The sequence below is a fragment of the Artemia franciscana genome, chromosome 11, assembly GCF_032884065.1.
Source record: "Artemia franciscana chromosome 11, ASM3288406v1, whole genome shotgun sequence".
NCBI lineage: Eukaryota > Metazoa > Arthropoda > Branchiopoda > Anostraca > Artemiidae > Artemia > Artemia franciscana.
In genome coordinates, this window is record NC_088873.1 from 41112834 (window position 1) to 41137329 (window position 24496).

At 33.5% G+C, this 24496-nt stretch overlaps 1 protein-coding gene across 3 annotated transcripts in view; it reads right to left on the reverse strand.

Moving 5' to 3' along the window:
* Positions 1-24496, reverse strand: part of LOC136033229 (uncharacterized) — a 197456-nt gene that overhangs the window by 22382 nt on the left and 150578 nt on the right. For 2 of the 3 annotated variants that reach the window (XM_065713941.1, XM_065713943.1), the window contains 6 exons: positions 18655-18870; positions 16702-16885; positions 14619-14851; positions 10618-10812; positions 7863-8193; positions 1018-1193 (listed from right to left, as the gene is read on the reverse strand). In XM_065713941.1, the coding sequence (XP_065570013.1) occupies positions 1018-1193; positions 7863-8193; positions 10618-10812; positions 14619-14851; positions 16702-16885; positions 18655-18870 (1335 nt within the window). Of the gene's footprint in view, positions 1-1013; positions 1194-7862; positions 8194-10617; positions 10813-14618; positions 14852-16701; positions 16886-18654; positions 18871-24496 lie in introns of all 3 variants that reach the window. The other variant, XM_065713942.1, reaches the window with a different exon arrangement.

A 24496-nucleotide genomic window follows, 5' to 3' on the forward strand; every position in this document is an offset into this window, starting at 1 on the left:
ATTCAATTGTTTACTCAATCGTTACATATTATATTCAGTTGTTATATATTTCAATTGTTCATATTCATGTAATAAATTTATATTATATTCATATTATAATTGTTTATATTCCTTCTTACTTAAACTTAGGTCTTCCCAGACCTTGAGGTGCATAAGACAGAAGCTGTTGACCTACAGGTCACTCAGTCCTGGGCCAGCAACCAGAAATCCTCCATTAACCTATTTGACTCAGCAACTTCTTCCTCGAGTGACAGACCAAGGGTTATACACTGCCTACGGCTTCTGCAGACTGGTTTCCAGCACCTCAGGTCATATGGGAGTCTGCCCTCTTTCATTCTTGTTATGAGTCTCCAGTATCTCCAATGTCTCCTATGAATTTCATTAGAGATTAGAGGCTTCTGGTCTGGACTCTAACCTGCATATTCGCTATTCTTTCAGTCCAGTGTACTGCAACTATATTTCTGAGGCAATTGTTTTCAAATCCAATCAGTCTTTTTACATGCTTCGTGACTCACAATCATATAGGGGTGTCAATAAAACATTGCTATTCAAGAATCACAGCTCGATCTTTTGGAAGCACTTGGAGCACTGCCAAAATTTATTTAGCTCGGAGAGCACTGCCTCTGCATTAGCAATCCCAAGCGTTATTTCTCTTTCACAATGGTCATCTTGCTCTAAAACACTACCCAGATACCGAAAATCATTTACTTTTTTTTTTTTTTAATTCACTTTAATTACTCTATAAACGGGAAAAGCTCCTAAGGAAAACCCTCAAAAGGAAAAGCTTTCAGTAAAAGCGATGAGGAAATCGTATCAAAATATATAATCTGGACATTTTGCATATTTTCCAGCGTTTTGTTATATGATTTATCTTACTTTTATCGTTATTATCTCAGAAATAAAATATCCAAACTGTATTTCCGTCTATCATAAAATATAAGTTATGCAATTATTTCTGTAAGACATAAATTGAGCGTTAAGCAAAAAATATAAGACATAAATTAAAAAGAAACTTGCCTTCAGGGCGTGATCAATATCCATAGATATGGTTCCAATTCTTGTATTTTTCAGACATCCTTTCTGTTCGACAAGCAGAACAATGTCTGCTGATTTAGGCGCTGGCGAAGAATCATCACCAAATCCAATGGTTTCACCAGCTCGCAGTACATTCCCACTTTTTAATTCACATCTCACTAGAAATAAAATTAATTTATGACTATAGCCATGGTACTCATCGGGGCGCATATACCTCTGGGTGCACAACCAAAAATTTCTGTAAATAATTCTAGCAATGATTTTTCAATCACCTAGAATGGTAAACCTATGCTTTTGGGGTTCTACACCCCTTTTTTCTCAGATAAATGTACTATTTTCCTTTTCGTAATTACATTGGCTTAGATTTGCCTATAATATAATTTTCAATTATAAGTTAAAGTCCCGTTGCTAAGCCAGTGGTGTTGCAATAAGTAAAGTTTCGGGCTAAATTCTATTTCTGTCTTCCTGGACTTGGCTATTGATAGTTAATGGTATCCTAAAAGTGTTTGATTTTGAAGCCCCCCACTTATCAGATTGGCCAGGGACGATCCAAGATCCACCCCTACACAAAGTTCTTTGAACAGAAGTGGTGATTTTGTTTTTAGTAGATTTCAGAGTTTATAGAAATATATTTTGTTGGAGTGACCTTCGGGAGACTACAAATGAGTTATTTTATACAACCTTGTAAGTTTTACCCCGAACCCAGTCAGGGTAGGAAAAGAGTTCGCAAGAAATACTATCATTAGTATATTGACAGGGAGTCCGTTTAGCCTCCAAAGAGATAGCTCGAGATATTAGTAGTGACACAGGTGGTGGCATCTTAGGCCCACAATTTAACCCTTTTGATCGCTCGATCACGTTACCATACCCTAATGAGACCACCAGTGGCGCTGGTGTGGCGTTAGAGAGATGAAGTAGCTGGTAGCCCCAAGGGGTCCAGTACAAACGGTCGTGCCAGTCTTGGTCCCACGTACACCATATGCTCAATCACCTAGTAAAAGTTGCACCGCCGTTTGAAGAGGTTTTAACGAAAATATATCTAAAAGGTGTATACAAAACGAAATACAATGCAAAATCCATTTCTTAAAAGCCTTAAATGCGGGAAATATGAATGCTATAAACGTGGAAGACCTTCGAGATTTTAGATAGGGAAAACAACCATGGCAGGCATTTATGCAAGACAAGGGCGTCAATTTTTTTTTGGGGGGGGGAGGAGTCAATTCCACCCTAGACTTCAAAAAAACTTTTTCGACATTTTAACTGAAGAAAAATAACAAAATTGCCCCCCCCCTCCTCCAGACTTCGAAAAATAAATTTTGCCCCTTCCTTTTAAAATTTGTGAATTGAAACCCCCTTATGACCCAAACCCCAAAATAGTCGTATATCAAAGATTTTTTTTTCTGTGTAATTCAACATAATTTAACCTTCTTTGTCATATTTCGTGAAGTCCGCTCCCCAGGCTATAGGCTAGCTTTCCCTTTTAGGCAGATATATTTCAGTACCTTATTTATGCAGAATCTTGAATTTATATTATATCTTGAATTTTTTAAATATATATATATATATATATATATATATATATATATATATATATATATATATATATATAGTATATAGTATATATGAAATAAAAATAAAAGAGGTAATATGAAATACGATAGACACAAAAATCATAAAATATTACGCATGTAAGAATTTTTTTTTCATACTTAGTCATTAAGGATATAACCTTTTTTTCGAGTCCACTTAGTTGACTTTGTCTGACCTAGGATTGCCCTCATCGTAAATTCACCAAAATAGTTCATGATTAGGTTTCTAAACAAATATTTTTGTATATTATGCTTCATACATTTCATGAAAATACGTCTAACGTCATCATAATAATTACAAAAACCACAATAAGGGGAGCAAATTCTTCCCCACTTATGCAAAACTGAACAAGTTTTGGGCTGACCTAACGTGCGTCTGAAAACAGTACCAGCAATAGATCTAATATCATGTACCAGTTCATCAAGCGTCGCTTATAATCACAAAGCTTCAAAATTGGATTAATATGGATTAACATAACATGGATTAACATTAATTGGATTAAAAATGTAGTATTCCCTCCGAAGGTAAGTAAGTAAGGATTGATGCAAAGTCAGAGTAGACCATCAGACTCTGAGCATGTACATATGCCTTAAAAAAGTCCAATGCCTTATGCATGGCTATGATCTTAACTGAAAGAATAGATAGACTCCTTGGTAAGTTAAAGCTACATGGAATTGACATAACGGAGATTACAACGGGGATCACCATATAGACACACTAAAAACCAATTTACCCCTATAGAAACATTCATAGATACCATGTGTGGCAAACATAGATACCTCTGACATCTGAAAAAAAAATATCTCTGTCCAACAGAAAACAGTCCTAGTTGGACTTCGCTGAAGTACGGATTCTGAACTGTTTTAAAAATTTTCACTTTAGTTCTACTGGTCGTATGTTGTTGTAAGTCTTTCTTGTTCTATAAATTTATGTTTTGCTGAGGACGGTCCTTGGACATAGGACCGAAATATTCATTCGAATTATATTTCCACTGTAAAAAGAATCTCCTATTGTTCCTCCTGATTTTGATGTTTTTGATGGAAAGGCAGTGTGGTCTTCACCGATATTTAGAACAGACAACCACAAAGTGATATATCAAAGTTGATTTTAATAAGTACAACTGATTTTTAATGCTAACAACTCATTGCAACACATAACTACATGATATCGAGACAGCCATGCACGCTCGTTTACCATCCCTCTGTGTTCAAAAATCCCTTCTATCCCTTCTCCCATGAAGTATCCATTTCCTTTAAACAAGCAGTCGCCAACCTGTGGCCTATGGACCACTGGTGGTCCATAAAAATGTTTAGGTGGTCCATGAAGAAAAGGGACCATTATTAAACAAAATATATTTTTTGTATTTCATGAACATAAAAAGGAAAAAAATCAAGGAGACTTATCATAGATTGAAAACTTAAAAGTTATGTTTAATATTATGAAGCTTAATTGCGACTGAGAAAGGTTTAAAAAAATTGACATAGGGTTTTGCTGGCACATTAACGATTTCTGCTGGTGTACATTCTTAAATCAGCACACATCTATGACTAGTTGCATTTCCTTTTGCCTATCTATTTCCGTGAAAAAAATTCTGCTAAAAAGTTTCATCCTTTTTCAATTTTAAATTCAGTCCCCAGTATTAGTTTAGTTCCTAAGAGACCTATATTTTCCTGATTTTCTGCGGCACAGTATAAGCTCTTCGAAAGCAAACTAATAAATATATGAGCAAGTATTCTCAAAGTTGAAACATGTGAAGTCCACGGCTGTCAATTTGAAAATTATTTAATCAATCGACTCTCCTTAATGAGAAAAGGCAAGTGAATATTTATCACTTATTTGGAAAAGGTAAAGCTAAAGTGATGAAAATGACAATAATAGCCAGCTGATCAGTGACATAGACTTACCAGAGGATCAACAGTCATCATTAGACAACGTTACGAAGAACATTCAAAAAGAAGGCAACACAAAATATCAAGAAAATAAGATTCAGACTACCTGAAGTTTGGATTTATTCAAGAACCTGGTAGTGACCTGGACCCATAGCTTCTTTGCGTTATTGATTATGGGAGCTTATCTAAAGCTGCCGTGAAACCGTCAAAACTTAAAACTCACTAGCAATCAGAGCGCCATCCATATTTAGTTGACAAACTACTTGAATTTTCATAGAGCGTATAAAGGAATGAAAAAAAATTAGGGGCTTTAAAAAATAAGGTTGCTGAAGGTAAGTCCCTGTTAATGGCTTCGAACTTTATTAATATAATCAAATTATATTGAATTAATTAGATTTAATCATATAACAGGCCTGTGAAGCTGTTTTGGTGAAAACCGGCCAGCCAGAAAATGCAGTTAATTCCAGTGTGTGCTAGCACAGTGTGCTAGTGTGCTAGCACTTTCAGGAGCAGAATTGAAGAAAGTGCTGAAGATATTGAAAATCAAGTTATAGCAACTGGAAAAAAATGCACCATTTTATTCAATTCAACTTGATGAATCTATAGACGCCAGTAACAAAGTACTTGTTCTTTGCGTTGTAAGGGTTGATTTTCAAGGAGAATTAAAACAAGAACTTTTCCTCCAACTGAACTTGCAGAGCTTCAAGTTTTTTATAGCACTTGATAGTTTTTTCCTGAGGCACGAAATTAAGTGGAAAAAATGTATTGGCTTTTGTACAGACGGTACTAAAAACACGACTGGACATTGCTCAGGAGTTGTTACAAGAATAAAAAAAATTTATTCACCGAGACATTTTGTCCACCCATTGCATTATATATCGTGAGCAGCTTTTGGTAAAAAAAAATACCCCCAGAAATGAGTTAAGTGTTATAAAACTTGTGAATCAAATTAGACATAAAGCTCTGAATTCCCGGATGTTTAAAATGCTCTATATAGAAGTGGGTTTCCGGTACACTCACCTTCTTTTTTATCATTAGGTAAAAAAGAAGATTAGGTAAGATGGCTATTATAACATGGTAAGATGGCTAGCAAGGGGCAAAATACAGAGCCGACTTTTTGTTTAGTGCGAAGAAAAATATTTTTTTTCAGCAGCAAAATAATCAGAAATTTCAAGGACTCTTGTTTGAGTGTAGCTAAGCTGGCATACTTGGCAGATATTTTTCTCTGCTAAATGAGCTAAACATATCTTTGCAAGGACGTGTTTACAATACGAGGAAAGATAGATGGTTCTCAAAAGAAAATCACCGTGGTTAACGCGGTTGGCAGGTAAACATCTACAAATGTCTACAAACATCTACAAATATAATGAATATATGGAAGAGAAGGATCTCATCCGTCAACGGGTATCCATCACTATTCAACAGCACTTAAAGTCACTTGCATAATATCTTGATTTTTGTTACCCAAGGGATGTAGACCAGACATGGAACTATGTGGATAATAGATCCACGTGCATCTAACATCAAAGAAGACAAATTAAGCACAACGGAAACAGAAAGCTTTGTTGATCTTTCTCGTCATGATAGTTTCAAATTAAAATTCAGATCCTCTTTATCAAGAGCTCATTTTTGATCCCTCTCAAAAATGAACAACCATTCGTGAGTGAGAAGACTATGAAAATTTTTATTCAATTTTCAACTACATATTGATATGAAAAGAAAAACATTTTCATCTGTGACAGTAATTAAAGCTCGGTACCACTCTCGGCTCGGTTTGATGCAGCTCTTCGTCTTTAAGCAACATAATTGAAACTGAATCTCCACATCGGCTCGGCTTGATGCAGCTCTTCGTCTTTAAGCAACATAATTGAAACTGAATCTCCACATCGGCTCGGCTTGATGCAGCTCTTCGTCTTTAAGCAACATAATTGAAACTGAATCTCCACATCGGCTCGGCTTGATGCAGCTCTTCGTCTTTAAGCAACATAATTGAAACTGAATCTCCACATCAGCTCGGCTTGATGCAGCTCTTCGTCTTTAAGCAACAAATTTGCAACTGAATCTCCACATCGGCTCGGCTTGATGCAGCTTTTCGTCTTTAAGCAACATAATTGAAACTGAATCTCCACATCGGCTCGGCTTGATGCAGCTCTTCGTCTTTAAGCAACATAATTGAAACTGAATCTCCACATCGGCTCGGCTTGATGCAGCTCTTCGTCTTTAAGCAACATAATTGAAACTGAATCTCCACATCGGCTCGGCTTGATGCAGCTCTTCGTCTTTAAGCAACATAATTGAAACTGAATCTCCACATCGGCTCGGCTTGATGCAGCTCTTCGTCTTTAAGCAACATAATTGAAACTGAATCTCCACATCAGCTCGGCTTGATGCAGCTCTTCGTCTTTAAGCAACATATTTGAAACTGAATCTCCACATCGGCTCGGCTTGATGCAGCTCTTCGTCATTAAGCAACATAATTGAAACTGAATCTCCACATCGGCTCGGCTTGATGCAGCTCTTCGTCTTTAAGCAACATAATTGAAACTGAATCTCCACATCGGCTCGGCTTGATGCAGCTCTTCGTCTTTAAGCAACATAATTGAAACTGAATCTCCACATCGGCTCGGCTTGATGCAGCTCTTCGTCTTTAAGCAACATAATTGAAAATGAATCGCCACATCGGCTCGGCTTGATGCAGCTCTTCGTCTTTAAGCAACATAATTGAAACTGAATCTCCACATCGGCTCTGCTTGATGCAGCTCTTCGTCTTTAAGCAACATAATTGAAACTGAATCTCCACATCGGCTCGGCTTGATGGCCAAGATTGGCAGCCACTGCCTTAAACTATTCTTGATAACCTCTTTTGACCCAGATGTGTCTGAGACTTTCCTTAGATAGTTCTTCTCGAAAAAGTTTGGCAAAGCTTCTTCAAACATTCGAAGCACCCACCCTTCAGAGCCATACTTGACAACTGTTATAGTCATGTTTCCAATATCCTAACGATACTGATACTGTTAAGAGAACACATTAAAATAGTAATACATCGAAATCAAAACACCTGGCCATCAAGCATCAATGTTCCCCCGCCAAGAGGATAATCCCCATTTCAACATACAAATTTGGTTGTGTCTGTCTCTACACCTTGTACATGCATTATTGCTCCATGCTTTTACTTTACCGAGATTGTTCTACCTTCAATGCTTAAAACATATGAGAAGCAGAAAAAAAAGAGTACTTACAAATAAAAACTATTGTCCATAAGAGCTACTAGAAAGTCTTTTTTAAATTTGCTCGTTGTTACAAATTTGCTAGTGGATTGGATTATTAGCTTAAGTTAGTGTAACTTACCACACATAGGTGGCACCCAAAGGTCCACGCCGTGCTGTCGACACTCCATTGCATACGCCGTGGCAGCTGTGCACGCTCCAAGATCCTGCTTGGCACTGTTAACCAAAGCTGCTAAATCATTATAGCACATTGTTTTGTAAGGTGTAGCATCTACAAGGTTATAGCAGGGACGTAAGAAGGAGGATTCATCTTCAAACAATGTGTTACAAATCTTTTCTCCTTTGGGATCAGCACCTGGCTTTGCAATAGAGGCAACGTTTTTAACCCGACAGCGGGAGGATCCAACATTCCATGAATGAGAAAATGAATCTATTTCGTCATCTCCACGTAACTGCAAGAGTTATACAAAGCGTAAGCTGTGGTAACAGTAAGTTAGAAGGGACATGTTGAAAATCCAACTATACTGTTAGGCAAGTCCATAATGGCATATTTTACAGGACAAAACCAGCACTGTTAGTGACTTACTGTAGTTTTGTTTAAAAAATAGCCTCTTCCCCTGCCTCCCATTAAAAAATATAGTTAAGATGGGGTGTATATCAGACTATCCAAGCTTTCAAGAATTACTCTCGCTTTCTCTTTTTACACGATAAAAAAAATGTCTTTAAACTCAAATTTGTAAAACAGTTGTGTAGTGAACATTTCGGCTGTTAAATCCAGTTGGTGAACAGCAGTTGCATGAAAAAAGCCCGTTTTGTATTGGCCAACCAGAGGCGGATTTTATTTCTTTTCTTTCTTATCGATAGGTGATCTGAGAAAGATCGCTTTGTCACTTACATGGCTGGGTGATTAGACCAAGTCCTGATCCCTAAAATAATTTTTTATTTGTTGTTTTTCCATAACCGTAATCAAGGCTGCATCCAGTAGGGGATGCAATCCAGGTAGGGGGTTCGACCCCACCCCCCCAAAATGTTTGTTCGACTCGTAAAAACGCAACCAAGATGAATAAAAACAAATTTTGATGCGTTTTTAAAGTTTTTTTAATCCCCCCCCCACGCGAAAAAAAATCCTGGGTACGACCCTGGCCGTAATACATGTCTAACTACCCAGGAGTGCAAATTCAAGAAACTTGTAATGAGGGGCGAAGGGTTAGAACCAAAAGTAGTTATCACTTGATCAGAATTAACAAAGACCTATCCCATGAAAACAAAACACAGAAGTTAAACAAGCTTCCAACATATGATTAATAAAAATAGATCAAAACTAATACAACACGATTGAAGAACGGCGTTCACAGTTGAAGAAAATACAAAATTGTAAGATAGTAGAATGAAACACGGTACAATTAATAGGAAAAAATGACAAAGAGAAATACAAAGAAGTGAAGAACTCATCATGGTTGCAGTCACAACAGCAACCTCGCAATGGGCAAACAACAGCCCATAATATCCGAAAATTTAAGAACACGGTTTGAACAAAAACTGAAAAGTGAGACCAATTTTTCCATTTAAAGTTGATTCAGGAACATTATCTTAATAATAAAAATTTAATGCAAGAAAAATTCTGGTGAAATTGAAAAAAAACTTAACGTATCTCGAAAATGACGGCGGGTCAAAACAAAAGCGAATATCATTGGAATTGCCATAATTAAGAAGCCTAAAATGTAGGATTTGAACCCTTACCTCTTGAGGGACAGTGATCTGCCCATTTTTAAAGCTAGGCTAGCAGTATGTCGTAAGGTGGAAAAGAGATGGTTAATTGTTCACTTAAAGGCAGAACTTCTTATAAATTTGTCTTAAAAATAAATTAAATTTATTATAAATAAATAAATTAAATATTTATATTTAATATTTATATATTTATAATTATAATATATAATTATAATTAATATAATTATAAATTATAATAATTATAATAAATTAATATAAAAAAATTAATATAAATTATAAATAATTAAATCTTATGAATAAATTAAATGGTAACACTACAATGAGATGCCAGTTTGGTAAAAACTAAATTCTTTGGTAAAAGAATTCTTTGGTAAAAACTAAATTATTATTAACAACAAAGAAGAAACGGACAAGTCATATATTGGTGTTTCACACATAAAAGATGGTAAAACACACTTGGATTCTGAAAAGATAAAAATAAGGGCAATACGAGCAATAAAAATGAGGATTTTCAAACACTTATATATTTGTTCTTTCAGATTTATAAAAAAAAGAAAAACTAATAAGAGCAATAAAATAAAAGCAATACTAGTAAGAGAAATCTTTGTTTTTTTTTACAGAAAAACTAATAAGAACAATAAAAACAAGTGTTCGCAAACACTAATAAGTGTTATCTTAGAGTCAAAATAAATTAAAAAAAACCATTGAGATTAAAAAAAAATTAGAATTTTAAAACACTTGTATCTCAGATTTATAAAAATCTATGTTTTCTCAGATTTATAAAAAAGAAAAACTAATAAGAGAAATAAAATAAAAGCAATACTAATAAGACCAATCATTTTAGTGTTTTATTATAAGCGTTCATATTTCTTATAAGTGAAAACACTCATATAAGTGTTCTCTTAAGATTATAAAAAAAGAAAAAAAATTAACAAGAGTAATACTAATAAGAGAAATATTTCTTCAATGGAAAAACTAATGAGAGCAATAAAAATAAGTGTATTCAAACGCTTATAAATGAAAATACTTATCTAAGCATTTTCTTAGAAATATTAAAAAAAGATAACCTAATAAGGGCAATGATAATAAAAGCATTTTTTTATCTCATTCAAAAAGCTAATAAGAACAATAAAAAGCATACAATTTACCTCTCTATTCGGCATAGTAAGGTCATCAGAGGCTTCGTAGTTATAAATACCAAACAGCCCAACTGTTTTTCCAAAACTCCAGCCAGTAATATGCACAGTGCAAACGTCTCTATAAAGGTTGCACTCCACTTTCGTTCCACTAGAGGACTTTAACGTTATTCTATGGCCATCCAAATATATCGAAATATTTCCTTCCTATAATTGATAAAACAGAAACTATAACCGACTTTTAAAATTATTAATTAAAATATCTTAAATTAAAATATCTAATATTTTAAATTAAAATATCAAAAGAAACTGAATTAAATCTCACCCAATAACACAGAAACGTGCACCGGGTGGGGGGCTCTGGCCTCACGTGAAGTGCAAAGTTTTCTTGAATTACTTGGCAGTTTGTATTCAAATTATAGAATAAAAATGTTTTATTTAATACCCCCTTAAAATATTTTGGGTAGGTATATCACTGCTACTCATCATGTTTTCTGACATTCACTCACCAAGGCTAAAGAGCCAATTTTAAGTGACGATAAACATGTTATCGCATGGATATATGATCTCTAAACCTCGCAAGTTAAATAAACAACGTATCAACAGTTTTAAGCATATTGGCTATCTCAGAAATTTCCCTTGATATAATTTAGGCTGGGGAATGATCGGTTTTGTTCTGATTAATGGCATTTGCACTTTATATTACCGTTCAAATAATATCTCACACGGTATTCTATGACAACTGGTTCGGTAAAATTACATTTAACAACAAAATTACAAGTTATTTCAAGAAATTCAGAAAACAAATACAGCTAATACTTACTAACCTAGCTTAGTTATAACCTTAAACTTATGCATAAAGTAACCAATTGTTTTATAAGAAATGTATCTGCACATTATTAACACTCACAACTATTTTTGTATTTAGGAAAGAAATGTTTTAGCATTGTTTCTTTTATAAACGAAGTGTCTTTATTTACCAAAATTTAACAGGTAGGGGGTTCAATCCAAATCTGGGGGGTTTGCACAAAGACAAAGAAAATGAATATTTGGTATTTTTATTTACTAGCTTGGGTAAGGTAAGCAGGTAGGATACACGAAAGCACAGGATGGCAGGCCTTCAACCCCCCATTGCACTGTCTGGCTGAAGGGCCTTGAAATGAAGATCAACACTACGGTCTGGACTTTAACAGTCTATTACTGTATAATTTTTTTCCTACTTCCCTTTTACTTACTAAATCAACTTAATTACAAAGCCCAAACTCAAATCTAGTAAAAATCAATATTGAAATATTTTACAGAAAAGCTTCAGCACCCCACACCCCCCAAAAAACAAACCATACTAGTCAATATCGTTACTTTTATTATTTCCAAATCAGTTTTTTTCTTTATTCCGGTCCGCAACATCTTTTTTCCACATTTGCATCGCTCCTAATAGTCATTACATAAAAAAACTAGTTTTTTTAACTGAAAGTAAGGAGCGACATTAAAACTTAAAACGAACAGAAATTACTCCGTATATGAAATGGGTTGTCCCCTCTGCAATCCCTCGCTCTTTGCGCTAAAGCTTTTAATTGTTTTAAAAAGCAGAATTGTGGCAAAGAGTCAAACTTTAGCGTAAAGAGCGAGGGATTGCAGAGGAGACAACCCATTTCATATAGGGAGTAATTTCTGTTCGTTTTAAGTTTTAATATCGCTCCTTACTTTCAGTTAAAAAAAACTAGTTTTTTTTATGTAATTTCTGAACGTTATTGAATTAATGCATGTTTGATTTTGGCTCTCCATACATAAATTATTAAAATGAAATTTGCATATTAATTCCTTTTTTGGCTAAATGGCTTTCTCTTAGTTTTGATCAGACGATTTTGAGAAATAAGGGGTGGGGAAAGCCTAGTTGCCCTGCAATTTTTCGGTTACATAAAAAGGCAACTATAAATTTTAATTTTTAACAAATGTTTTTATTAGTAAAAAATATACAAATATTTTTGTATATTTACATACTAACATTAGTATGTTTTTATTATTTTACTAATAATGTTTTTATTAGTAAAAAATATACATAACTTAAGAATTAGCTTACGTAACAAACTTTTATATTCTTAAATTTTTATTATGTATATGAGGGGGTTTGTCCCCACGTTAATACCTCGCTCTTTACACTAAATCTTAAGTTTTGTCCCAATTCTTTAAGAATGACCACTGAATCTGAAAGGCCGTAGAATAAATAGTTGAAATTACTAAAATACTATAGCATAAAGAGCGAGGTATTTATCTTCTCCTAAATACCTCGCTCTTTATGCTAAAGTATTTTTAGAACCCCTCATATGCGTAATAATCTCTATTCGTTTTAAGTTTTAATGCTACTCCGTACTTTCAATTGAAAAAACTTTTCCATGTTTATTTTTTCATTGTTTTTTTTTTTTTTATAATAATTTTAGAAAACCCTGCGCCCTTTTCATTGAATTTCTGTTCCCCATGACATATTTCTCCAAAGAAAGATCCTCCCACATAGCTCCCTCCCCTCAACCCCACCTCCAAAACCAAAAAAAAGTCCCCTGAAAACGCTGTACACTTCCCAATAACCATTATTATATGTAAACACTGGCCGAAGTTTGTAACTTGCAGCCCCTCCCTCAGGGACTGTGGGGGAGTAAGTCATTCCAAAAGACGTGGTTATTATGGTTTTTGACTATGCGGAACAAAATGGCTATCTCAAAATTTTGATCCGTTAACTTTGGAGAAAAGATGAGCGTGGGAGGGGGCCTAGGTGCCCTCCAATTTTTTTGGTCACTTAAAAAGGACACTAGAACTTTTCATTTCCGTTAGAATGAGCCCTCTTGCGACATTCTAGGACCACTTGGTCGATACGATGACCCCTGGAAAAAAAAACAAAAAAAACAAATAAACACGCACCCGTGATTTGTCTTCTGGCAAAAAATACGAAATTCCACATTTTTGTAGATAGGAGCTTGAAACTTCTACAATAAGGTTCTGTTGTACGTTGAATCTGATGGTGTGATTTTCGTTAAGATCCTATGACTTTTAAGGGTTGTTTCTCCCTGTTTTTGAAAATAAGGCAAATACTCAGGCTCGTAACTTTTGATGGGTAAGACTAAACTTGATTAAACTTATATATTTAAAATCAGCATTAAAGTGTGATTTTTCTGATGTAGCTAATGATATCAAAATACCATTTTTTAGAGCTTTGGTTGTTATTGAGTCGGGTCGCTCCTTACTACAGTTCGTTACCACGAAGTGTTTGAAAAGCCTTCCTTTTATTGAGTGAGCTGTTCATGGACAACAACCATTTCTTTGAGCGAGTACTAGGCCTCACTGATTGAAAGACACACATTATTTAGGAAAAAAATTTTAATGATTATTTTTGAGAAATAAAAGTTTTTTTAAATATTTTAAAAGTGTTCACATGACACAAAAAAGGTTCCGTCACTGTTAGGCTAGTGTTGTCAAAATTGTTAATACACAGAGGGATTGTTAAAGATTCAATCTAACAACCCAGTATCGATAGTCACTGTAGCGTTATGGAAGTACAGAGTAGAAAAAAAAACACAAAATAACGCAAGGATTTACTAAAATAGGTTTGATAAATTAAACATTTCCCTTAGTTTTATGGTTTAAAAATTTTCGCAATCAACCTAACGTTAGTGACACAAAGAGTGCATTGAAAGAGTTCCAATACACACACTGGTACTATTCCTACTGTCCAACTGGTGAAAAAAAGTTATGTGAAGTAAACTTTTTTCTGTGCATTTACGATTTATTTTTCGCTACCCAGAATAATTTTAATACGTCACAATACTGGGTCGCACCCCACACTTTGGGAAACACTGGAGATAGATACAATGGTTTTGCTAGGAAATACTAGATAGCGTTAACATATTTTTTTTCGGATATCATCTTGAGATTCCCCCTGATAAGTTTCTTATACCCTTTACCTCTTTAGGCTAATGCTTTCTCTGGAATTTTCCTCTGGGTTTCAATTTCGAACCTCTTACCTCATAAGGCAGCTCTACTCTTTTGCCATCAACCACGACCTTAGAAGAGGTAATTTCTAGATGATGTCCATTGCTGATAACGCTTAAAGATTTTTTCGTAAATTTTCCAGAGCTGCCTTCATAGTTAACAACCACTGAAAAATTTCCGTCAGCAAAATCACTAACAAGGAGATAGCTGCATTCACCAGCAAATTCAAAATATTTTCGATCGAAGGTCATGTAATGTTGATTTCCTGAAAAAAGAAGGGAAAAATACGGAATAAGAGAGAAAAAAAATAAGAGAGGAATAAGAGAGAACAGGAATATTGAGAGGAATATATAGAAAAAATATTATCGTGGTATTTGACAAAAATATATCTTCGGTCGAAATATTCGGACAAAAATATTTTCGGTCGAAGGTCATGTAATGTTGATTTCCTGAAAAAAGAGGGAAAAATACGGAATAAGAGAGAAAAAAAATAAGAGAGGAATAAGAGAGAAAAGGAATATTGAGAGGAATGTATAGAGAAAATATTATCGTGGTATTTGACAAAAATATATCTTCGGTCGAAATATTCGGACAAAAATATTTTCGGTCGAAGGTCATGTAATGTTGATTTCCTGAAAAAAAGAGGGAAAAATACAGAATAAGAGAGAAAAAAAAATAAGAGAGGAATAAGAGAGAAAAGGAATATTGAGAGGAATATATAGAAAAAAATATTATCGTGGTATTTGACAAAAATATATCTTCGGTCGAAATATTCGGACAAAAATATTTTCGGTCGAAGGTCATGTAATGTTTATTTCCTGAAAAAAGAGGGAAAAATACGGAATAAGAGAGAAAAAGAATATTGAGAGGAATATATAGAAAAAATATTATCGTGGTATTTGACAAAAATATGTCTATACCGTACAGTGTAAGAACACGTTGCAGTAACGAGAACGAGGTAGCGATCCTCCTAACGAGACAATTTTGTCTAGCGTGGCAAACCGTCCCTTGAAAAATTCCTCTAAGATACAAAATTGAACAGCCAAAGGGGAAATAAGACAAATGATTTCTTACCACACTACCTTTCCATTCATAGAATTTAACAAATCGAAATAAAGAGGGAAAATGGATATAATATTTAATAATATAATATAATGGATATAATAGCTGCGTTATTCTAATTTTGGATCTGCACTATGATGTGCAGCTGTGCTATGATCAATCTGACTCTTGAAAAGGGCACTAGAACTTCTAATTACCAATCCAATGAGTCTCCTCCAAAGCATATACGACCACCCTTTCTATAAGAACCGTATTTTATCTCCCGTATGAACAAATATTCATTGAAGCTTATATGTTTACTTTATTTGATTCGATATACATAAGACTGAGTCAACCTGCCTGGTTTTTTCTTAGAGAATATTCATCGAAAATATTCAAAATAAGAATTTATTCTCAATAACTTACTCATGATAATATATTCAAAATGATAAAACAACCATGACAAGGTGTTTATAAAAAAAAGTATTCAAAATTATAAAATGTGGAAGATAAAAACGGAAGATAAAAACGGAGCTTTAAAAACAAGACTGATAAGAAAACCAAAGTGAAAAGCCCTGAGAACAACCAATAAGAAACAACAATTCTCAACATAGAAACATTGGTCCAAATACGGCCACTTTAAGTTTGGGGAAAACGCAAATTATTGTACGGTAGAAGAGGATTCTTTAGTGGGGTTATGGAGGGCGCAGGAATGAGAATGTTTTTTCCATCGAGAACAGTATTAATGGCTAACGCGTGTTTTTATGGTCGTCCCAACTTACTCCATATGCATCAGGACCTATTGGAATAAGGTTTATTTTCGTTTTGATATTATTATATAGAGATTTAACTGTTGTGTCTAGTCTGTGATCTATTTGATATTTAAAATAAAAAGAAATAAATGGAATCTTAATTAAGTATTTTGACTGATCTTATCCTATTTTTGTTTTTCCTGTGTTTTTGAGCTTGACTCTAAAGTGCGAATTTGGCCTAACCGAGCATGTGATAGGCATCTTTGGAAATAAGATTTGCTTTATCTAAAGTATTACTAGCCTACGCACTGTTGTTAGTTACCTGCAATCATAGCATGGCTTCCAAAAGGAGGAACTACATTTTTCCAGGCAATGTCTGGGCGAAAGCGAGCTACTTGATCTAAAAAGTGAAACTGGTGATCACTGAAGTCAATGTAGTCCAACAACTGATTCGTCGTTAAATGGGCTTTCTTATACACAGGCAGAGTTTCAAAATCTGGTAAATCCTAAAGAAAAGAACATAAGATGAACTCCTATTTCCACTGAATAAAAACTATATTTAGAAATGAACGGTGCTTTTCTGTGGAAAATAATGATTCCAGTGTCAGTAAAAAAACAACCATCAGCACCATCTAGCATTTGGCGACAATTGGTATTTTTTGAAGCTTTGTAATCGTTTTTCTGCCAGCAACTAAGATCAGAAATTCCTTCTTACACTAATTTTACTAACTACAAAATTAAATTACCTACTCTTATTATTATACTAAAAAATGCTAAGCGTCGCCAAACACTAGATGTCGTTGAGGTTTCTTTGTCGGCACTAGCCCCAGTTCTCACTCTTGTAAGTGACACATACTCTTAGGTGGTACTAATAAACAGCATTTCTACGACTACAATTTACACATTTCGATTATTAAAGCACCGTAAATCTCCAATCCTTGATTTCAAAAAGCGTGGTAAAAGAAATTGTTAAATTTCACATAAGAAAATAATAATAATAATAATAAAAAATTATTATTCATGCTTGTTCTTAAGTTTTAAAGACAAATCTGGACGTGCTCCCTCGAGAAAGACTAATTACATCTAACTACACTTATTACACCCAAACGGTCTTCAACAACTAATTACACACTTAGGAATCGTGATGGTTTGGTACTGAATATCTACCACCATTGGTCCTATTGCTCTATCCATTGGATTGATAGACTAAAAATTTAACTGGTCCACGGGTTTCTACCCCTCTCCCTGGATCGACCAGAATAAGAAATCTAACCATCCATGGGACCTGGGGAAGCTTTTTTACATAACCTGTGGCACACTCACAAATTCTTATTGGAATCCAGATAATCCCAAGACATAAACTTTGCCTTTCTTCTGACGCTTGAACATCCAGAACTAGCACAGAGGTAGAATTTCTCACAGGAGCAAGCTCAAAAGGCTATATTTGTTCTGGTCTTCTTAGCTCTTCCTTAATAGGACCACCGAAAGAAAATAATTTAAGATTTATATTGTTTTTTTTTTGGGGGGGGGGAATGGGGGCAATCACTTTTTATGTGTGAATAAAAACTGCCATCAAATAAATGGAGAGTAAGAACCTGAAAATAATAGATAAAGCCATACGTGCTAAATAAGCATAACTATAACTACCCACAACTCGTTTTACTTGAACATAACAACTAATCGAGAAAAGGTGCAAGGAAATTCACTGAGAGAAAAACAGAAGAGATTAAGCACAAAATAAGGAAAAAAGGAAATATCATGAAAAAGCTAATGAAAAAAAAATACAAATAATATACCTATCTAACAAGAAAAGATACCATAACAGGAATAAGCTTTAAAATACTTCCTAGTACCGTCCCCCTTCCGCATTCTCTTTCATAATTTTTATTCATAGTCTTCAAAATTCTTTCTCTCTCAGAATTATAATTCCATGTTTCTTTTTCACAACTTCCTAAAACTTGCGTATCCAAAAAAAAAACTAATTGCCTGATAATAATTGCGAGGAGGGGCAGGCTGATATTACTGACTAAACCATAAAATAAGCTTCCTATAGAGGCTTCAACATTAGGCATATTTTGAAAGAAGGAGGGATAATTCACACTTCCCAGATGCATCATGTTGATAAATTTCATATAGCTTTTTATGTTTTTTTTTTTTTTTTTTTTTTTTTTTTTTTTTTTTTTTTTTTTTTTTTTTTTTTTTTTTTTTACAAATCCCCCTACCCACAGGAAAAAGCTTGCATATGTTTCTACCCAAATTGAGCGGTCTTTTATACCTTCAATGTTTTCCATTCCATGGGTAGACGGAGGGATGCTTCAAACTTTCCTTTATGCAAAGCAGACACCATCATGTTGTTCAAGCTGATATTGCCCGCTGCACCCTTCATTTCATCTGATAGTGCTAACATAAAGTTGTCCACATTTCGAAGAAAATTCCGAAGACTTTCTTTAAGTTCTTCTTTTAACTCAAAAACGGAGTATACGTTGTCAACCTAAAAAAAGTGGTAATAAACAAAGTGGTAAATTGTTACGTTAGGTAAGCAGGGTGATAGTCTATATGTGGCCTTTTTAGATTTGAAGGGGGTATTCACAAATGCAAGAAGGAATCTATGAATGATATATTTTTAGAGTTTCTCTATGATACTCCTCTATGAGCGCCCCACTAGACCGCCCCACTCTATGAGCGCCCCACTCCTCTCTATGAGCGTCCCACTCCACTCTATGAGCGCCCCACTGTATGAGCGCCCCACTCCTCTCTATGAGCGCCCCACTCCAATTTATGAGCACCCCATTCCTCTCTATGAGCGCCCCACTCCACTCTATGAGCGCCCCACTCCTCTATGAGCGCCCCACTCTATGAGCGCCCCACTAGCAGCGGAAAAAAAAAGAGAAAAAAGAGGACAGATTACTCCTAGTCATGCAAAAAACTGATTTTCTTTTTCATTCAAGCCACAAGACCGTAAGTTTCCTGTATAGGGTTTTTGGCCATGGAAATTCCAATGGCTTACTTTTTGTTTCAATCCGATGCCATTTTCTAGAGATTTCGGGCTGTTTTTCAGAAATCACATTAATTTGATTTCAAAATAGCATTTAACTATTAAGACTAAATTTAGATAATAAATACCATTCCTGAATCAGCTAGAAATTATATTTTTTTCTAACTTGCCAGTTTTTTTTACAACGGATCTTTTAATTTTTGGTTACTATGAACCGAGGTCCGTCCTTTAATAGGTTGCAGCCACAGCCAACCACGATTATTTTACTGTATCAGTTTACTAGGCTATTGATTAGAGCGTATAACATAAAAAAGTTTGTGATAAAAATAGTAGAAAAGTTCCCTGAGATGATTTTGTCGTATGGGTGAAACAGGATGTCCTCTCTTTCCGCACTTAATTTCAATTTTTTTGAATAGCTTGCCAGCCTTTTATATGCAAATGGTACCTATAGGCCTACTGATAATTGACCTGTGCAAATTGTGTGGGTTAATGTTTGTATATAGCTTTAGTGACAGAATCACAGGATAAACTGCAGAACCTGAAAGATAGGACACGCGTGTATTTAGAGAAGAAGCACTTAACTGAGGTTGTGAAGAACTGGCTGTTGGTGATATTAAGGAGAGGAGGAAGAATGATAGATAGATAGATAGATACTTTATTTCGTGATTAAACCAAAAACAGGTTTTCACAGAAAAAAAGAAAACACGTGTACGCTACGAAAAAAAAAAAAGAATACACACTATTGAAAACAAAACAAACACACTAACTAAAAGTCAAGTCTCTTCGTGCGGGATAAAAATCTGTTTACAATAGTGGAACTCTATTATTTCTAATTATCAGTGATAAAGGAAACGGCACATTTATTTCATACTAGCTGTTGGGGTGGCGCTTCGCGCCACCCCAACACCTAGTTGGTGGGGGCGCTTCGCGCCCCCCCAAGCCCCCCCGCGCGCGTAAGTCGTTACGCGCCATAATAGTTACGCGCCATTGTAGTTGTGTCCCTTTGTCCCACCTGTGAATATAGATATATATATATATATATATATATATATATATATATATATATATATATATATATATATATATATATATATATATATATATATATACTAGCTGTTGGGGTATATAGTTACGCGCCATAATAGTTACGCGCCATTGTAGTTGTGTCCCTATGTCCCACCTGTGAATATAGATATATATATATATATATATATATATATATATATATATATATATATATATATATATATATATATATATATATATATATATATATATGGTTTTAACTACGTAAAACTTGCGAATATACAACATTCTTTGCTGTCCCATTGTCTTTGCATATAAATAGATTGTCAGGTTTACCGACTCTTGAACATGCAACATATAATGGTCCATGGGAAAACAATCTGTATTCAGATCTATACCTCATGATTCTAATGATTGCCCTTGAGCTTTGTTGATGGTGATTGCTAATCGACCATTCCCTGTCCCGGTCGTCATTTACATCCCCCTGTTTCCCCCGGTGTCCCCGTTGTAGTTGTGTCCCTGTGTCCCGGTCGTCATTTATATTCCCTGTGTCCCGGTCGTCATTTGTATCCCGGTGTCCCGGTCTGTATATACATTCGTTTTTTAGTTTTGTTTTTCTCCTTTATTTTTTTCCTTTTTTTTCTTTTTTAGCTTATTTAGATTTTTAGATTTTTTAGTTTTTTTATTAGTTTTTAGTTTTTTTTCTTTTTAGTTTTTTTGTCCCAGTCGTCATTTATATCCCCCTGTTTCCCCCGGTGTCCCCGTTGTAGTTGTGTCCCTGTGTCCCGGTCGTCATTTATATTCCCTGTGTCCCGGTCGTCATTTGTATCCCGGTGTACCGGTCTGTATATACATTCGTTTTTTAGTTTTGTTTTTCTCCTTTATTTTTTTCCTTTTTTTTTCTTTTTTAGTTTATTTAGATTTTTAGATTTTTTAGTTTTTTTATTAGTTTTTAGTTTTTTTTCTTTTTAGTTTTTTTGTAGTTTTTACCTTCTTTTTAGTTTTGTTAATTTTTTTTTTTACTTATGTCCTGGTCGTCATTTATACTCCCTGTGTCCCGGTGCTTTGTTGATTGCTAATCGAACATTCCTTTTGTCCTGGTCGCTTTCTCTTTGAGTGTCGTCATTTATTTTTTTCTTTTTTAGTTCTTTTAGTTTTTACCTTTTTAAGTTTTTTATAGTTTTTTAGATGAAATTTTTTTAGTTTTTTCCTTTTTTTCTTTTTAGTTTTTTATTGGTTTTTACCTTTATGTTAGCTTATTTTTCAGTTTTTTCCTTTTTTTTATTTTTTTTTTATTTTTTATTTTTTTTAGTTTTTTATCTTTTTTTAGTTTTTTTAGTTTTTTTAGTTTTTTAGCTTTTTTACTTTTTTTATTAGTTTTTAGTTTTTTTGTAGTTTTTGCCTTTTTTTAGTTTTTTCAGTTTTTTTTTTAGTTTTTTATTGGTTTTTACCTTTATTTTAGCTTATTTTTCAGTTTTTTCCTTTTTTTTAGTTTTTTTTAGTTTTTAGTTTTTTTTAGTTTTTTACCTTTTTTTAGTTTTTTTAGTTTTTTTAGTTTTTTAGCTTTTTTATTTTTTTTTATTAGTTTTTAGTTTTTTTTGTAGTTTTTGCCTTTTTTTTTAGTTTTTTTAGTTTTTTAGCTTTTTTATTAGTTTTTAGTTTTTTTTTGTAGTTTTTGCCTTTTTTTAGTTTTTTTAGTTTTTTTATTTTTTTTATTAGTTTTTAGTTCTTTTTGTAGTTTTTGCCTTTTTTTAGTTTTTTCAGTTTTGACGTCACCTGATCCAGTTTTTTCAGGTGACGTCACCTGATCCACGATCCACAGATCCACAGACAACTTATTTTTATATATATAGATAGTTTTTTTTTTTTACTTATGTCCTGGTCGTCATTTATACTCCCTGTGTCCCGGTGCTTTGTTGATTGCTAATCGAACATTCCTTTTGTCCTGGTCGCTTTCTCTTTGAGTGTCGTCATTTATTTTTTTCTTTTTTAGTTCTTTTAGTTTTTACCTTTATTAGTTTTTTTTAGTTTTTTAGATGAAAATTTTTTTTAGTTTTTTCTTTTTAGTTTTTATTGGTTTTTACCTTTATTTTAGCTTATTTTTCAGTTTTTTCCTTTTTTTATTTTTTTTTTATTTTTTATTTTTTTTAGTTTTTTACCTTTTTTTAGTTTTTTTAGTTTTTTTAGTATTGGTTTTTACCTTTATTTTAGCTTATTTTTCAGTTTTTTCCTTTTTTTTTAGTTTTTTTTTTAGTTTTTAGTTTTTTAGTTTTTTACCTTTTTTTAGTTTTTTTAGTTTTTTAGCTTTTTTATTTTTTTTATTAGTTTTTAGTTTTTTTTGTAGTTTTTGCCTTTTTTTAGTTTTTTTAGTTTTTTAGCTTTTTTATTAGTTTTTAGTTTTTTTTGCAGTTTTTGCCTTTTTTTAGTTTTTTTAGTTTTTTAGCTTTTTTATTTTTTTTATTAGTTTTTAGTTTTTTTTGTAGTTTTTGCCTTTTTTTAGTTTTTTCAGTTTTGACGTCACCTGATCCAGTTTTTTCAGGTGACGTCACCTGATCCATCCACAGACAGACAGACAACTTATTTTTATATACTAGCTGTTGGGGTGGCGCTTCGCGCCACCCCAACACCTAGTTGGTGGGGGCGCTTCGCGCCCCCCCCCCCAAGCCCCCCCGCGCGCGTAAGTCGTTACGCGCCATAATAGTTACGCGCCATTGTAGTTGTGTCCCTATGTCCCACCTGTGAATATAGATAGATATATATATATATGGTTTTAACTACGTAAAACTTGCGAATATACAACATTCTTTGCTGTCCCATTGTCTTTGCATATAAATAGATTGTCAGGTTTACCGACTCTTGAACATGCAACATATAATGGTCCATGGGAAAACAATCTGTATTCAGATCTATACCTCATGATTCTAATGATTGCCCTTGAGCTTTGTTGATGGTGATTGCTAATCGACCATTCCCTGTCCCGGTGTCCCGGTCGTCATTTACATCCCCCTGTTTCCTCCGGTGTCCCCGTTGTAGTTGTGTCCCTGTGTCCCGGTCGTCATTTATATTCCCTGTGTCCCGGTCGTCATTTGTATCCCGGTGTACCGGTCTGTATATACATTCGTTTTTTAGTTTTGTTTTTCTCCTTTATTTTTTTCCTTTTTTTTTCTTTTTTAGTTTATTTAGATTTTTAGATTTTTTAGTTTTTTTATTAGTTTTTAGTTTTTTTTTCTTTTTAGTTTTTTTGTAGTTTTTACCTTCTTTTTAGTTTTGTTAATTTTTTTTTTACTTATGTCCTGGTCGTCATTTATACTCCCTATGTCCCGGTGCTTTGTTGATTGCTAATCGAACATTCCTTTTGTCCTGGTCGCTTTCTCTTTGAGTGTCGTCATTTATTTTTTTCTTTTTTAGTTCTTTTAGTTTTTACCTTTTTTAGTTTTTTTTAGTTTTTTAGATGAAAATTTTTTTTAGTTTTTTCCTTTTTTTCTTTTTAGTTTTTATTGGTTTTTACCTTTATGTTAGGTTATTTTTCAGTTTTTTCCTTTTTTTTTTAGTTTTTTTTTTATTTTTTATTTTTTTTAGTTTTTTACCTTTTTTTAGTTTTTTTAGTTTTTTTAGTTTTTTTAGTTTTTTAGCTTTTTTACTTTTTTTATTAGTTTTTAGTTTTTTGTAGTTTTTGCCTTTTTTTAGTTTTTTCAGTTTTTTTTTTAGTTTTTTATTGGTTTTTACCTTTATTTTAGCTTATTTTTCAGTTTTTTCCTTTTTTTTAGTTTTTTTTTAGTTTTTAGTTTTTTTAGTTTTTTACCTTTTTTTAGTTTTTTTAGTTTTTTAGCTTTTTTATTTTTTTTATTAGTTTTTAGTTTTTTTTGTAGTTTTTGCCTTTTTTTTAGTTTTTTTAGTTTTTTAGCTTTTTTATTAGTTTTTAGTTTTTTTTGTAGTTTTTGCCTTTTTTTAGTTTGACAACTTATTTTTATATATATAGATAGTTTTTTTTTTTTTACTTATGTCCTGGTCGTCATTTATACTCCCTGTGTCCCGTTGCTTTGTTGATTGCTAATCGAACATTCCTTTTGTCCTGGTCGCTTTCTCTTTGAGTGTC